At 34.7% G+C, this 15,774-nt stretch overlaps 1 protein-coding gene and 1 long non-coding RNA gene across 2 annotated transcripts; one reads left to right on the top strand and one right to left on the bottom strand.

The window, feature by feature from the left end:
* Nucleotides 1-7,833: 7,833 nt before the first annotated feature.
* LOC141716902 (uncharacterized) lies at nt 7,834-10,280 on the bottom strand. Its single transcript, XR_012573425.1, has 3 exons — nt 10,110-10,280; nt 9,011-9,204; nt 7,834-8,245 (listed from the first exon to the last, which is right to left on the bottom strand). It is a non-coding gene; the product is annotated as an uncharacterized LOC141716902 (long non-coding RNA).
* A 1,314-nt stretch (nt 10,281-11,594) lies between these two features.
* LOC141718985 (cytochrome P450 734A1-like) lies at nt 11,595-14,612 on the top strand. Its single transcript, XM_074521362.1, has 4 exons — nt 11,595-12,074; nt 12,399-12,643; nt 12,753-13,110; nt 14,166-14,612. Exons 1-4 carry the CDS (start codon nt 11,595-11,597, stop codon nt 14,610-14,612), a joined length of 1,530 nt encoding a protein of 509 aa, XP_074377463.1.
* The last annotated feature ends 1,162 nt before the right edge of the window (nt 14,613-15,774 follow it).

Consider the following 15,774-nt stretch of genomic DNA (forward strand, 5'->3'; position numbering starts at 1 on the left):
CAAACTAGGAAATCATAAATCACCACACACTAAAGATTATAAAACAATTAACTATTGAAATCCATAGATAAATCCGTTAGAACCCCATTACAACGATTAGTTCATAATCGAACTCATCGTCACCATGGGTTCCAATTAAAACATGATAATAAACAATATAAAAGTACTAGGGTTTAAGACGAATCGAAAACAAGCATGAAAAGTATCAACTATATTAAAGAATACAAAACTATTCTTCTCCGTAGCCTTCTTGTGCTCTCTAGGTCTTTCAATTCCTCTCCCTTCACTCCTTGTTATTAAAAACATCTTTTTATTGGTTTATATAGGCCCCTGGTGGACCTGAACTCTTAAAATCATCAAATTTCACTCAAAAAAGGATTCTGGGGGCAAAAGGGTCGCACGGGCGCGCGGTAAGTGGTGCGGGCGCGATGGAATGGTGATTTTTGGGGCGCGGGCATGCAGCTCTTCTGGATTTTTTACTGCAATTCTTCTTTTGTACATAACTTGAGCTCTGTTCATCGGAATTTGACGATTCAACAGTCCATGCGAAGCTAACGAGATTCTCTACAACTTGAGAATGGTCTTGATTTCAAAATCTGATCTCTTATCAACATAAATAATTGTAAAGCTCCTTTCCTCATCCAACTAGTGCCTCTAATGCAATAACACAAAAACACATAAAAAATACCAATATCTTGAGTCCAAAATACCAACTTAAGCCTGTAATGAAGAGTTCCAAGTAGATATAAAATCCACTTATCAAACTCAGAGACTAGATAGGTCTCTAACCTGCTGGACTAATCGATTTAGTAGTGCGCGCAACCAAGTTAGCCAATTACGCAACCTCAACAGGCCACTCTGGCCCCTATGTATCCAATATCTGGTCATTTTTATCCAGTTTTCAAATCACTTGTACCTATCTCAATTTAAAATCGTTCATTCAACAGTAAACGTAAAAATGGTTTCACAAATCATTTTTATTTGGAGATAGGTACCTTTTCGAAGTTACTTTTCCCCAAAACAGATTTAAAATAATTAATTATAACTACAGGGGATATGTAACTTAAAACGTTTCTGTTCCTGTTCGATAATAAATCAACAGTTTACTCATATATACTGAACCATAAAAGAATGGTCAGGGGTACTTGCTTTGCAGAGCTTTACAACTATTACCGGTTGACTTTGGACCGACTTGGACGCTCGGGCTTTAGTGTCTAACCACTAGACTATCCTGGATTCGACTTCAACACTCAGGTCCTTTGATTGGAACTTTGCTGAGCTCGTCGACTGATCACTAGGCTATCATTAGTCCGACATCAACTCTCGTGTCTTCTGACTAGAACCTACAGATTCGAAATACTCTATGTGAGACAACCAGTTATGCTTGACATATCATCGCTATCAATTCTACCCGAACGATATCAAATCCCAACTCGTAGATATACAAATTATTATAATACATGTAACAACTAGGGTTCATGTAACATTCCACATCGATAAGAATAAGAGTGTTTGAGACATTTATAGATACAAGTAAACAATCAATGTGTACCGAATCACTAGCTTTTTCGGACTAACCTGTGGTGGGTTGTTAGGTCCGTTACACATTCAGTTATGGGATTGGGTGTTATAAATGGTATTAGAGCTCTGCCCGGTCAGAAGTGTAGAGACACTGCCCGGGTTCCGTATGTTTATTTGTGAGATCGACGAGGAGGTCAAACTTATAAAAGGGAGTCTTTGTGACATCCCACATCGATAAGAATAAAAGTGTTTGAGACCTTTATAGATACAAGTAAACAACCAATGTGTACCAAATCGCTAGCTTTTTCAGACTGACCTGTTGTGGGTTGTTGGGTCCGGTACGCATTCGGTTGTGGGCTTGGGTGTTATAGTTCATGTACTCAAGACTCGGTTCTGAATCATTTTCAGAAAATACATATATCCGTCGCTACGGGAAAATAGGGTTAGCAGTTATATTACAAAATATTTTATCACGACACGCAAGTAAGTTCCGTAAAATAATTATTTATAATTATATAAGTATACACGTTCGACTGGTAATCCCGATAATCACAGGAAACGTCCCCGTATTTTCAAATTTAATTTTCCAAAAATCGGACAACATCTCCTATGTTTATCGGCCTACCCGTTGAAACATAATCGACGTCATAATCCCAACCAAATCTATTATGCAACCAAAACCTCGATATAATCTTTAAATACCAAATAAATATTCCTCATTTGAAAATAACTTTATAAAATAAATTAATATTTTAAAATTTTAGGACTCAAAATAATTCATCATGGCCCGCCGTCGACTCGCCGAGGCTCATCGTCGACGACGGCAAAATTCGGAGGTACCCGAATCGGGTTTCCAATCACGAATTTCACCGATTATTTTTAATAATTTCCCGCATGAAATTATCATTTATTTCATAAATATTAATCAAATAATTCCTTGAAAAATTCAAGAAAATTCTAATTAATACCGCACATAAACAGAACAACAGCACGACAATATGTGGCCGGATAACCAAAAACACAGAACATCAACACCCAGCTATACATACACGTATGTATACACAGCAAATACACACAATACACTCGCGGATGGCCAGAAAAATCACGGTCGAAAAAAGAATCAACCAGGCGGCACTTACGGAATAGGTACAGGTGGCAAAACAAAGGGGAAAAATAAGTACAAGTTGTAATAAGGAAGGAGAGGGAGAAACAGAGAGAAAAGGAAGAAGAGAGAGAGACTGATCAGAGAGAAAAAAGAGATAAGCTCGAGAGATTGTACATAGAAGGCGGTGGTGCGGTGGTGTTCTTTTATTTATTTATTATTATTATTTACTAACCTCTGAGATGTTGCCACGTATTAATATTTATCTGAGAGTGAAACACGTGTCCACTAACTTGACACATACCCTCTTTTGAGCCCAAATTTTATTCCACGTTTCGTGTTTTACCGAACAAACGCACGGTGAAAATAACTCAAAAAATTACTAAAATACTTTTAAAATTATCAGAATATTTAAAAAGTAATAAAATAAAATTTTCATAATTTTTAAAGCATTTTTGAAATGCACGACATACCCGCATTTAATGATTTAACGAACAAATGTGTGGGTGAGTTTAATCCAAAAAAATTCTGAAATAATTAATAAAGCAACACACAACTGACATAACCTATTCACATATTTTATTTATTTAATTATTCAATATTTACACTTTTAATAACACAAAAATATGAGTCGTTATATCCTTCTCCCCTTAAAAAGATTTTGTCCTCAGAATCTTAATTAATTAAACAAGTGAGTATATTTGTCAAGCATATCTGACTCTAATTCTCAAGTAGTCTCTTTTACTCGGGGATTTCTCCAGAGTATTTCTAATATAGGAATCGACTTATTTCTAAGGACTCGCTCTTTAAAGTCTATAATCTGGATTGGTCGCTCGACATAGGACAAATCTGGTTGAAGCTCGATTGGCTCATACTTAATGACTTGGCTCGAATCAGGAATATACCGCTTCAGTAAAGATGTGTGGAACATATTTTGAATATGCTGCAGCTGCGGCGGCGGTGCTAACTCATAGGCAACTTTACCTACCTTTCCCAATACCTTGAGCAACCCGATATATCTAGGCCTCAACTTGTCTTTCTATTCAAATCTAGCCAATCCTTTCTAAGGTGACATTTCCAACAGTACTAACGACCCTATGTATGTATCCAATTCCTTTCGATACAAGTTCGCATTCTTTCTCTGTCTATCCTGAACTGCTTCTAATCTTTTCTGAATCAACACCACTACGTCTTTGGTTTGCTGCACTAACTCAGGACTTAACAACTTCTTTTCTCTCATTTCATTCCAATAAAGTGGAGACCTACTCTTATGTCCATACAAGGCTTCAAAGGGTGGCATTCCTATACTGGGATGATAAATATTGTTATAGGAAAACTCAATCAATGGTAGATTATCATCCTAGTTTCCTCTAAAATCCAAAGCACATACTCTCAACATATCTTCTATCGTCTAAATTGTTCTTCCATTTTGACCATTCGTCTGAGGATGATAGGTGGTATTTATCTTTACTTAGTTCCTAAACATTCCTAGAATTTTGTCCAAAACCTCGGGTTAAACCTTGGGTCTCGGTCTGATATAATCGAAACAGGTACTCAATATTTGGTCACAAATTCATTCAAGTACAACTTCACTAGCTTATCCAAAGGGTATCTTTCGTTAATTGGGAGGAAATATGCAGAATTCGTCAACCTATCAACAATTACCCAAATAACATCATAATTCGATTTCATCCTTGGTAGTCCTACTACAAAATCCATCGCAATTTCTTCTCATTTCCACTGTGGAATTTTTAAGGGTTATAACAACCCACTTGGTCTTTGATGTTCCACTTTTACCATTTGGCAGGTGTGATATTTACTCACTCAATCGGCAATTTCCTTTTTCATTCCTGGTCATCAAAAGTTCTGCTTCAAATCCTGGTACATCTTAGTGCTTTCTTGGAATTATGGGATTCTCGCAGAATCTCATTCTTCAGCTCAGTCACATTGGGAATTCATATTCTCGAGGAAAACCTAAACATACCTTTGCTATCCCTTTGAGTACAAATTTCTTCTCCAGTCAAACTGTACAATCCTTGATTCATGACCTCTTTTTGGCACTTCTTGATTCCTCTCATCAATTCTTCTTGAAAAGTGATCTCATACAATTTTTCCTTATTACCTCCTGGCACTCGAACTTCAATTTCTAACTTCTCCAATTCCCTTGTTAATTCTTCAGCAATCCTAATCGCATTCAATCTTTCCTTTCTGTTCAAGGCATCTGCCACTATATTGGCTTTTCCTGGGTGGTAATTAAAAGAACAATCGTAGTCCTTAATCAAATCTAACCAGAATTCATACTTTAAAAACTTAGAATACAGTTGCTGCTTTCTCAACCTTTGTAGGGAAATTTCCAGGTGTTCGGCCTGGTCTTCCTTAGTCCTTGAGTGGATGAGGATATTATCAATAAATACAATTACATTTATACAAGTACTTCTTGTACACTATGTTCCTTAAATTTTTGATAATTAATACATAACCTCATATTCTTATCCTTCTTTGCCAAAAACAACACTGGGGCATCCCCCTAGGATACATCTGGTCTAATCACTTATTTGTCCAACAATTCCTGGAGTTGCTGAGCCAATCCCTTCTTTCCAATTGGAGCTATATAGTACGGAGCTCTTGATCTGGTTCAACTTCGGGTACTAAATCAATGGAAACTCCCATCTCACGGTGTAGGGGTAGTCCTAGTAATTTATTTGGAAAGACTTCTGGAAATTCATTTACCACCGGAACTTCTTCCAAATTAGGTGCTTTGTTCTTATTATCCACTATATGTGCTATATATACCTTATATTCTTGTCTTAATAACTCCTTTGCTCACATGATCGAAAGAACTTCTTATCTTGTTTATGCCCTCGAAAACTTAGCTTAACATTGGCTTCCATAAACATTACAATTTGCTTCTCCTGGAAATTAATATTTGCCTAATGATGGAACACCCAATTTCTCCTAACTCAAAAGGTATTAAGTCTTTCGAAAAAGAATGTCCTATGATTTCTATAGGGCATCTAGGGCAGGAATGATTTACTGGTACTTTATCTTGATTAGCCACTTATAATTAAGAGTTCATTTAAATATCCCAACATTAAATCCTTTCTACCTACATATATAAATATCTTAGATACTCCAGGGTCGATCAATACTTTAAAAGATGATATGAAATTAAGGAAGAGTGTACCTGCTTCCACATCAGGGTCTTGAGCCGCTGACCTTTTAGTCATCTTAAAAGTCCTAGCATTGGGTGTACTAGATATTGGGTCTTTTGATGTACTACCTCTCATGCCATCTTGGGAAACACTTCTACAGTTCTTGGAAATATGTCCTACCTTGCCACAATTATAACAGGTGACTCCTGGATTTTCCACTTTACACTCCGACACTAGTGTCCTTTCTGTCCACACTTAAAGCATTCAACATTAGCCTTGCACACTCCACCATGCCTTTTACCACATTGTTTACACTCTGATATTGGTGGCCTGATCGACTTTACTCGATTAGAACTGGTTAAGGTGTTACTAAACTTGTTCTGAGAAAGGTTTTGTCTTTCAAATCCCTTACCTTTATTCCTTCCAAACTTTTTCTAAAGCTTTAGAATGGATCCCCTTATGATCTTGTTTTTTTTCCATATCATCTATTTTTCGCTTCTTATCATCTTTTTCTCTAACGGCTAACTTCTGATCACTCTCTATTATCATGGCTACCTGAACTATCGAGGTATAGATCTTCAGTTGTAAAATTATAATTCAACTCCGAATTTCTGGTTTCAATCCATATTGAAACCTCTTTGTTTTCTGAGCTTCAGAATTTACATAGTCTGGCATAAACCTAGCTAACTCCGTAAACTTAGCCCATATAACAGGAATTTCTTCTTCTGATGCCCTGGTTGACTCCCACCAGTAATTTGCTTCATTTCTCAAGAATAGCTTGCCTAATCGGTCTTAGAATTATCACTCACTTGGACGAGGTTGAAAGCTTTCTCCATTTCTCTTAACCATGCTCCAGTAATTAAAATTAAAACAACTAAACTAATCTGATATACAACAAAACTGGGATGACTATATCTGCCACAAACTACATAGAGCATACTAGTGAATCGAAGTAAACTTAAGGAATTCTTGACCCTTTCGGCACACTAGTCTGAGTTTCAACCAACCATCCTTCTAAAGGCGATTTCCTATCACCTGCAAATGACTCGTCCACCACTGAATTAACTTTTTTAAAGGCTGCAACCTTCGCCATTGGATCCTGAATCCTCTCTGCTATCTTTATTTTCATAATAGCAACCTGATATAGAACCTTTATTCCTCCTGACAGTCAACCTTTGTTTACTTTTGATAACTAGAATTGTCTAACTGTAGAGGTTACTGAGGGAATTCATTGCCATGGAATATCAAATGAAATTTTGAAGTCAATGGATCAATTACAAAGGAAAGAAAAGTGAAGAATATATCAATATGACTGAGAACAACCATATAAGTACATAAGATGGCCAGTCTTAGTACCATATATTTATAACACATAATTCGGTGGCGTCCCACCAGACCCTTTGTCACAGAGACAAATAGTCAAATAATATGCATTGTCTGCCCCAATCATTCGATAGAATTACTGAGGTAAGAAATAATATTTAAATAGAAAATTTATATGTAGGGAGGAGAATCTGGATCATGATGAATCAACACAACCTTGAGTTGCTTATTTCGAGTTTTGAATTTCTTACGGAAAATAAGCAACTTATTAGATGGTAAACAATTATTCTGGAAAACATAATGTGTCTCAAGAAATGCGTATAAGGGTTCAAGATATAACAACGATACTAATCCACATACATATAACAACGATATTAATCCACATACTTCACAAAACTTGGTTATCATAGCAGCCGCTGACTACTATCATAACATACTATCTGAACTCACCGAGGTCGCACACTCGGTCCAGCAACATCGCTAAGCATGGAATAAGTGACAGGTGGGTCTGGCACTGATCGTTCTCCAATCAAGACACCGAGGGTCCGAGAAAAATCTGAACTCTCATGATCAGACTCGTTCTCTCGAGAGGAAGAACTTAAAACCTCTATCGAACATTACCAATAATACACATATACGAAGGAGACACACTAAAAGTTAGGGCAGTTCCAGCAAAACCTCAATAGATGTCAGGGTTACGCCTTCGAAACCCTTGACTGGACTCTTAGACTCGCTCCTCTAATCAGTTGCTGACTCAAACTATTGAATATAATTTCCTACTCCCTTTCGACTCTATTCCTAACCTAAATCAAGGACTCAAACCTGTAGCTCTGATATCAACTGTGACGGCCTCAACCCCGGGGTCAGGAGTTGATGTCATGAACAATAATAACAAGAAACATAATATAATCCAAACCAATATTACTACATAAACATGACCCCCTCCTTCCCAAAATCTTTTCCAGGTTTAAGTATGATTTAGATTACATAACTATTACAATCAAACTTATTTAACAAGTCTGACAAAACTAACTTAATACAACAATTCAACAGACCACCTCTGGTCTGATATAACTACCTAAGAGGAACCTGGTATGGAAGGAACTAGAACTCTGCCCTGACAACAACAGAACGGTCTCCTAGGCATCTGAAATATACATATACAAAACATTTTGCAAGGGTGAGCAATCAATTTTTTCAGCAGTACCAATATATGAATAACAAGTAAACAGTTTATGAAAACATTGAGAGGAACATAAATCATAAATTGTTACACAACAGGTAAAACATGTATAAGCTGGATATTAAAAACTAGCATGTTCAGTAAAACAATAACATTAGTCGTGTGCTGTGTGTAAATACCAGAGTCCAATTTTAGCATGCTATTCACATTTTTAACTCAACTGTATAAACCACTTGTTCCGTTATGAGAATCATAAAACCAAATCAGATATGTATTGGACATGTGAAGAAAGCTGATCAGGCTATCAACACCAAACGACTCCATCTTCCATCCCATAAACCTGTTCTGGAACTCGGAGACTAGCTAGGTCTCTGACCTGCTGGGCTAATCGGTTTAGTAGTGCGCACAACCGAGTTAGCCGCTTACGGAACCTCAATAGGCCACTCTAGTGTATCCAATATCTGATCGTTTTTATCCAGTTTTCAAATCACTAGTACCTATCTCAGTTTAAAATTGTTCATTCAACAACACACGTAAAATGGTTTCACAAATCATTTTCATTTGGAGATAGGTACCTTTTTGAAGTTATTTTTCCCCAAAACAAATATAAAATAATTAACTACAACTACAGGGGATACGTAACTTAAAACGTTTCTATTCCTATTCGATAATAAAACAACAGTTTATTCAAATATACTGAACCATAAAAGAATGGTCAGGGGTACTTGCCTTGTAGAGCTTTACAACTATTACCGGTTGACTTTGGACCGACTTGGACGCTCAGCCTTTAGCGTCTAACCACTAGACTATCCTGGATCCGACTGCAACACTCAGGTCCTTCTATTGGCACTTTTTTGAGCTTATCAACTGATCACTAGGCTATCATTAGTCCGACGTCAACTCTCGGGTCTTCCGACTAGAACCTACAGAGTCAAAATACTCTATATGAGACAACTAGTTATGCTTGACATATCCTCGTTATGAATTCTACCCGAACGATATCAAATCCCAACTCGTAGTTATACATATTATTATAATACACGTAACAACTAGGGTTCATATACTCAAGACTCAGTTTCGTAATCATTTTTAGAAAATATATATATATCCGTCGCTACGGGAAAACAGGGTTATCAGTTATATTACAAAATATTTTATCACGACACGCAAGTAGGTTCCGTAAAATACTTATTTATAATTATATAATTATATACGTTCGACTGGTAATCCAGATAATCACAGGATACATCCCCGTATTTTCAATTTTAATTTTCCAAAAATCGGGCAGCGTCTGCTCTGTTTATCGGCCTACCCGTCGAAACATAATCGACGTCATAATCTCAAACAAATCAATCACGCAACCAAAACCTCGATACAATCTTTAAATACAAAATAAATATTCCTTGTTTTGAAAATAACTTTACGAACTAAATTAATATTTTAAAATTTTAGGACTCAGAATAATTCATTATGATCCGCCGTCGACGATGAGCCTCGATGGCGGCAAAATTCGTAGGTACCCGAATCGGGTTTCCAATCACGAATTTCACCGATTATTTTTAATAATTTCCTGCACGAAATTATCATTTATTTCATAAATATTAATCAAATAATTTCCTGAAAAATTCAAGAAAATTCGAATTAATACCGCACACAAACGGAACATCAGCACGACAACAGGTGGCCGGAAAACATTCAAAACCAAGAACACCGAATATCAACACCCAGCTATACGTACACGTATGTATACACAGCAAATACACACAATACACGCGCGGATGGCCAGAGAAATCACGGCCGGAAAATGAATCAACCAGGCGGCACTTACCGAACAGCTACAGGCGGCACAACACATGGGGAAAAAGAAGTACGGGATGAAATAAAAAAGGAGAGGGAGAAACACAGAGAAAAGGAAGAAGAGAGTGAGAGAGACTGATCAGAGAGAAAAGAGAGATGAGCTCGAGAGATTGTACAGAGAAGGCGGTGGTGCGGTGGTGTTCTTTTATTTATTTATTATTATTAATATTTACTAACCTCTGTGACGCTGCCACGTATTAATATTTATTTGAGAGTGAAACACATGTCCACTAACTTGACACGTACCCTCTTTTGAGCCCAAATTTTATTCCGCGTTTCGATTTTTAACGAATAAATGCACAGTGAAAATAATTTGAAAAATTACTAAAATAATTTTAAAATTATCAGGATATTTAAAAACTTATAAAATAAAATTTTCATAATTTTTAAAGCATTTTTCAAACGCACGACATACCTGCATTTAATGTTTTAACGAATAAACGTGCGGGTGAGTTTAATCCGAAAAACTTCTGAAATAATTAATAAAGCAGAACCTATACACATATTTTATTTATTTAATTATTAAATAATTACACTTTTAATAATATAAAAATACGAGTCATTATATTTACAATCCAAATATATAATGCATATATACCTACGATAAAAAAGGAAAATATTCTTAAAATCCGTCTACGGTATTATAACATACTTTTTACATTTAAATTGAATACGTTTAAGTTTGAAATCAAAAATTCTAATTTTAAATTTTTATTCACAAAAATAAAATTTCAGAAAAAATATCAATGAAATGATGCGGTCAACGCATTTTAAATTTCGTTAAAAATTATTAAAACTGGACAAATGAAATGGAAGAAAGCGAGTACTTTTTATATTCAAATTGAATACAATATTCAAGTATGAAGTCAAAAATATCCCGATCTTAATAATATAGTATAGGAGTACATAAGAGTATTTAATGGGTAGATAATTAAGATTTTGTTATCCACAAGATTCTTTTAAATTTCTAAAATTCAAATTAGATTTTTTTTTAAAAAAATCAGATTGAATATATAGGAGATTTCAAAAACATCCAGATCTTAATTAGTATAGCTGTAAAATATACTAACTCCGTCCTTCTCATTTTTTTATATTGTTTTTTACATGCTTGACACGCATTTAAAGATAACTATAAAGTATAGTTCCTGAATTCATTTTTAAAATTTCTTTTTTGTATACAAATTTGAACATTATATTTTTATTTAGAAGATTTTTTTTTTTTGAAAAAGTATGCAACTACATTTAATAAGAGTATTAAAGTGAGATATAATATTATTATCTGGATTTTAATAAATTTTTATATTTTAATTAGATAAGAAAATTTCACAATCTCGAATCTTTTTTAATATCCAGATAGAATACAAGGTGACCAAGCTAATTTATATATATTGGTGTAGCCGAGAGATGCTAGTTTCTTCAAGCACATATCTCCCATTTCCTTGCTACATTTATACACATGGCCTTTTTCTTTGTTATGATCTTGACAGTTCTTGCAAGCTTAAAATTTCTGTACTCAGTAATATGGGTTCCATGCAGAATTCAACAAATTTTCAGAAAACAAGGAATAAAGGGCCCAAACTGTGGTTCATATTTTGGAAACACAGCAGAAATGATACGAATGACAGACGAAGCCTTGTCAAAGTCAATTCCTTTTAAACATGATATTGTGCACCGTGTATTGCCAGATTATTATCGATGGTCAGCCAAGTATGGGAAGAATTTTTTGTGTTGGTTCGGGGTGACTCCAAGGCTGGTTCTGGTAGATCCAGATATGATCAAAGAGATCTTACTAGGAACGATAGATAATATTGATAGGGATAGTTTCAATCCCTTGGCTAAGCCGCTCATCGGTGACGGACTTCCTGGGTTGATGGGTCACAAATGGGCTGCTCACCGAAAGATAGCAACCCCAGCATTCAACCTGGAGAAAGTGAAGGTTTGTCACACTATTACTGTCGTTTTTCTTTATTTATCGTTTAACTCTTCTGTGCATTTGTAGCATGTAATATTTTTTATTAATGAATAACTAATGTTTTTGTTAAACTAAAATATTTTCATCCTTTAAATTTTTTGTGCATCTGTAACATCTAAAATGTCAATTTATAACTTTTTGACAAAAAACGGGTATCTAATAGTATGCTACACTGTAACATGTTGTGCACGGTGTCCCTCTGCTCTATATGAAACCTTAGATCTCTCCCTGTTTGTGCACTTTTTTTATCATAATAAATTTTTAATAGCTATAAATTATGTTTTACAGGCCTGGGTGCCAGAGATGATAGCTAGTGTCACAGAGATGCTGGATAAGTGGGGAGAACTAATAGGAGAAAGGGACGAATTTGAAATGGATGTTCACAAAGAATTCTATAACTTAGCTGGTGAAGTTTCATCAAGAACAGCTTTCGGGAGTAATTTCCGAAAGGGGATGCGCATCTTTGAATTGCAACAACAACAGAAGTTCCTTAGCTACAAGGCCTTGCAGAATGTTTACATTCCTGGATTCAGGTGATCTAAAAAAACAACCTTAATCGAACCATTTTCTTTAATTCTATTTACATAAATATTAAGCTCGTTTTTAAATTGTCTGGGCATTCAAATATGACTTCACATTCAGGTTGTTTCCTTCTAAATATAACAAACTGAGATGGAAATTAGCGAAGGAAACCAGAGAATCAATGAGGATGCTTATCGACACATGTAGAATTACAAGCGAAGATTCAAAGGGATTCTTAGGTGAATTAATGTCTAGTGGTAACAGGAATAAACTTAGAGGGGAACTGGATATTGAGGAAGTCATTGACGAGTGCAAGACATTTTTCTTCGGGTGGGAAGCAACAGCAAATACTTTGACTTGGGCAATTCTTCTTTTAGCACAAGATCAAGAATGGCAAGAAAAAGCCCGTGAAGAAGTTCTTCAAGTATGCAAAGGAAATGAGCATCTAACTGCAGAAAACTTGCCAGAGTTAAAGATTGTAAGTAAAATGTTTGCCAATTTTGTCTATGGTTCTTGATAAATCAATGGTTTGTCATTGGCCTTGAAATTCAAAGGCCTAAACAATATAACAATTATCTAAATGATATGACAAATGGGACAGTCTCTTATATAAATGGGACAGACCGAATGAGACAAATGAGACAGACAATGAGACAGTCTCAATTAACGGAAAAACGTAAAACGCTGAAATATAAATGTAGTAATATGAAAATTGAACATTATAAAAAACCCAGGAGTTTTCACTTGGTTCGGCCCTTAATCTTATTCTATGGCCTACATCCAAGTTCTTATGCCAACTAGCATAGAAAATCTATTATATCAACTTCAATAAAAGAACTTACAATTTTTTCCTTGATTACAAATGGATAGCACTGATAGAAATTCTTTCCCTAGCAAACCTTGCTACCTAGCACACTTGCTATACCTTAACCCTCTGACTACCTTTGCTATCCTTTGAAATCAAGCATTGCCACAACTGGGCACAAGTTGATATGAATACACGATTACAAGTAATAAGAATATGAATTATAACTCAAACTAGATCTTGTTCGACTGGATATTAGAACGAATGAATAGAGAACATGAATGATGTTTCAGATGAAGAATATAACGTGATGAGTTGTATCTATAGACAATGTCTAACAGATTTGTTGTTCAAACAAACGGATAAAATAATGTTGAAAAATTATTTTGTTTGAAAACATTTGAATAATTCATGAAAGATTAACCTGGAAAGTCTGAACCATCTGCATTATCTGGACTCTTTTATTCTGTTGTGTTACAATCTATATATCACAAATAAATCATCATAAATCCTGACACACATCATGTTTAAATATGCTATTATTCCTAGAAAGTAATTATACAAGATAGTTAAACATATGCTATAACTATAAGAACTGCATGGCATGATATCTTGATATATTGGTTTGAAATCGAATATGGTGGATGAATCTTGTTAACGACTTTCCCATATCAGTCCGTATCATTTTTTCACGATATAAACCGTAACTTTCCATTTCTTATTGACAGGTTGACATGATAATCAAAGAAACACTTAGACTTTATCCCCCTGATAACATTATCACGAGGAAGGCTATGAAGAATATTAAAGTTGGCAACTTGAACATCCCTGCTAAAACAGAACTGTACATGCCACAAACTGTTGTCCATCATGACACAGAGATATGGGGACCGGACGCCAACGAGTTTAATCCTGCAAGGTTTGTTGAACCTCCGAAGCATTTGGGTGCTTACTTTCCATTTGGGTTAGGCGGCAGAATTTGTATTGGCCGAAATTTGGCAATGGCTGAAGCTAAAATCATCCTGGCCACCATAATTAAGCAGTTATCCTTCACGGTTTCACCATCATATGTTCATGCTCCAATGATGCTGGTCATGGTGCAGCCTCAGCATGGTGCGCATGTCCTTGTCAGAAAGATCAGTCCGTCATCATCTTTCTCCGTCAGGAACTTATGATCATTCTTTCTCGGTTAGGAACTTAAATGCGGAGCCTTTTGTAGTTTTCTTTCTCAACCTTTGTAACCGTGGATCACGGTTCTAGTTAATGTGACAGTTTTAAATTGTTATGGAATTTAGTTGGCATCCTGTATACTACCTCACCTCAATTTTTACTTGTCAAAATTTATTTTATATAAGTCAATTTCACCAATTTTTCACTAAAAATTAAATATTATTATTATATTATTTAAAAGAAATTAAAATATTATATTAAAGTAAGTTAAAAACATTCTTTAATAGTATAATTCATTTTATTTATTTAATTAAAATATATTAATATATTTCGGTCAAATTTTAGCTAATTTGACTCCATCAAAATCAAGGGACAGAAGGTATACATATGATTGCAATATTTTCGGAAAATCTTCATATACAAACTTTAACATGCCATTATTTTCTTCCGTTATCTTCTCGTGACTGTTGATCTTACATAATGTCTTGTTAATCCATGTTAATTTCTTTTCAGTTTTGTAAGTTCTTTTTATGCACAACGAAATTTGTTTTTAGAGATGTACCACTTCAACTGCCCTTTCAAATCACTAGGACTTTTTGTCTGCGCTAAGAGCCGCTGCAAATTTCTTAAATTTTGAATTTTTTCTCGAAGTTTGTAACTTTTATAAATTTAATTTATTTATTACAGTTATTTAGGTTCCGTTTATTTTGAAATATAAAATGGATATTATAGTTTAACTTTAAATCTCAGTATTTTATTTTATTTTTCTTTCTCTCACATTTTAACCAATTAAAAGTCTCTTAACTCATATTTTAACATTTCTCTTTTACGTTTTTAGTGGTCAATATTTTAATAATTTGTACAACAAAACTGAGTAAATATTATTTTAATTAAATAGTTTTTAAAAAAATCCAGTAAATATTGCATAACATACAATTTATTGCAATATTTTATTTTAAAATCAAAATAATACAAAAACCCACATATATTAAAACATAATATATAACACTATTTTGTAAAAATCGTTGTTTTAAAAAATTATAAAAAAGGAGAAAATATTAAAAGAATTAAAAAACCCAAACGATCTAAATAAGTTGACTTTGAGATATGCTGTCTTAAAAGAAACCCACGTAAAATCAAAGTCCTGTCTTAAAAGAAGCCCAGATA

Source organism: Apium graveolens, chromosome 4, assembly GCF_009905375.1.
Source record: "Apium graveolens cultivar Ventura chromosome 4, ASM990537v1, whole genome shotgun sequence".
NCBI lineage: Eukaryota > Viridiplantae > Streptophyta > Magnoliopsida > Apiales > Apiaceae > Apium > Apium graveolens.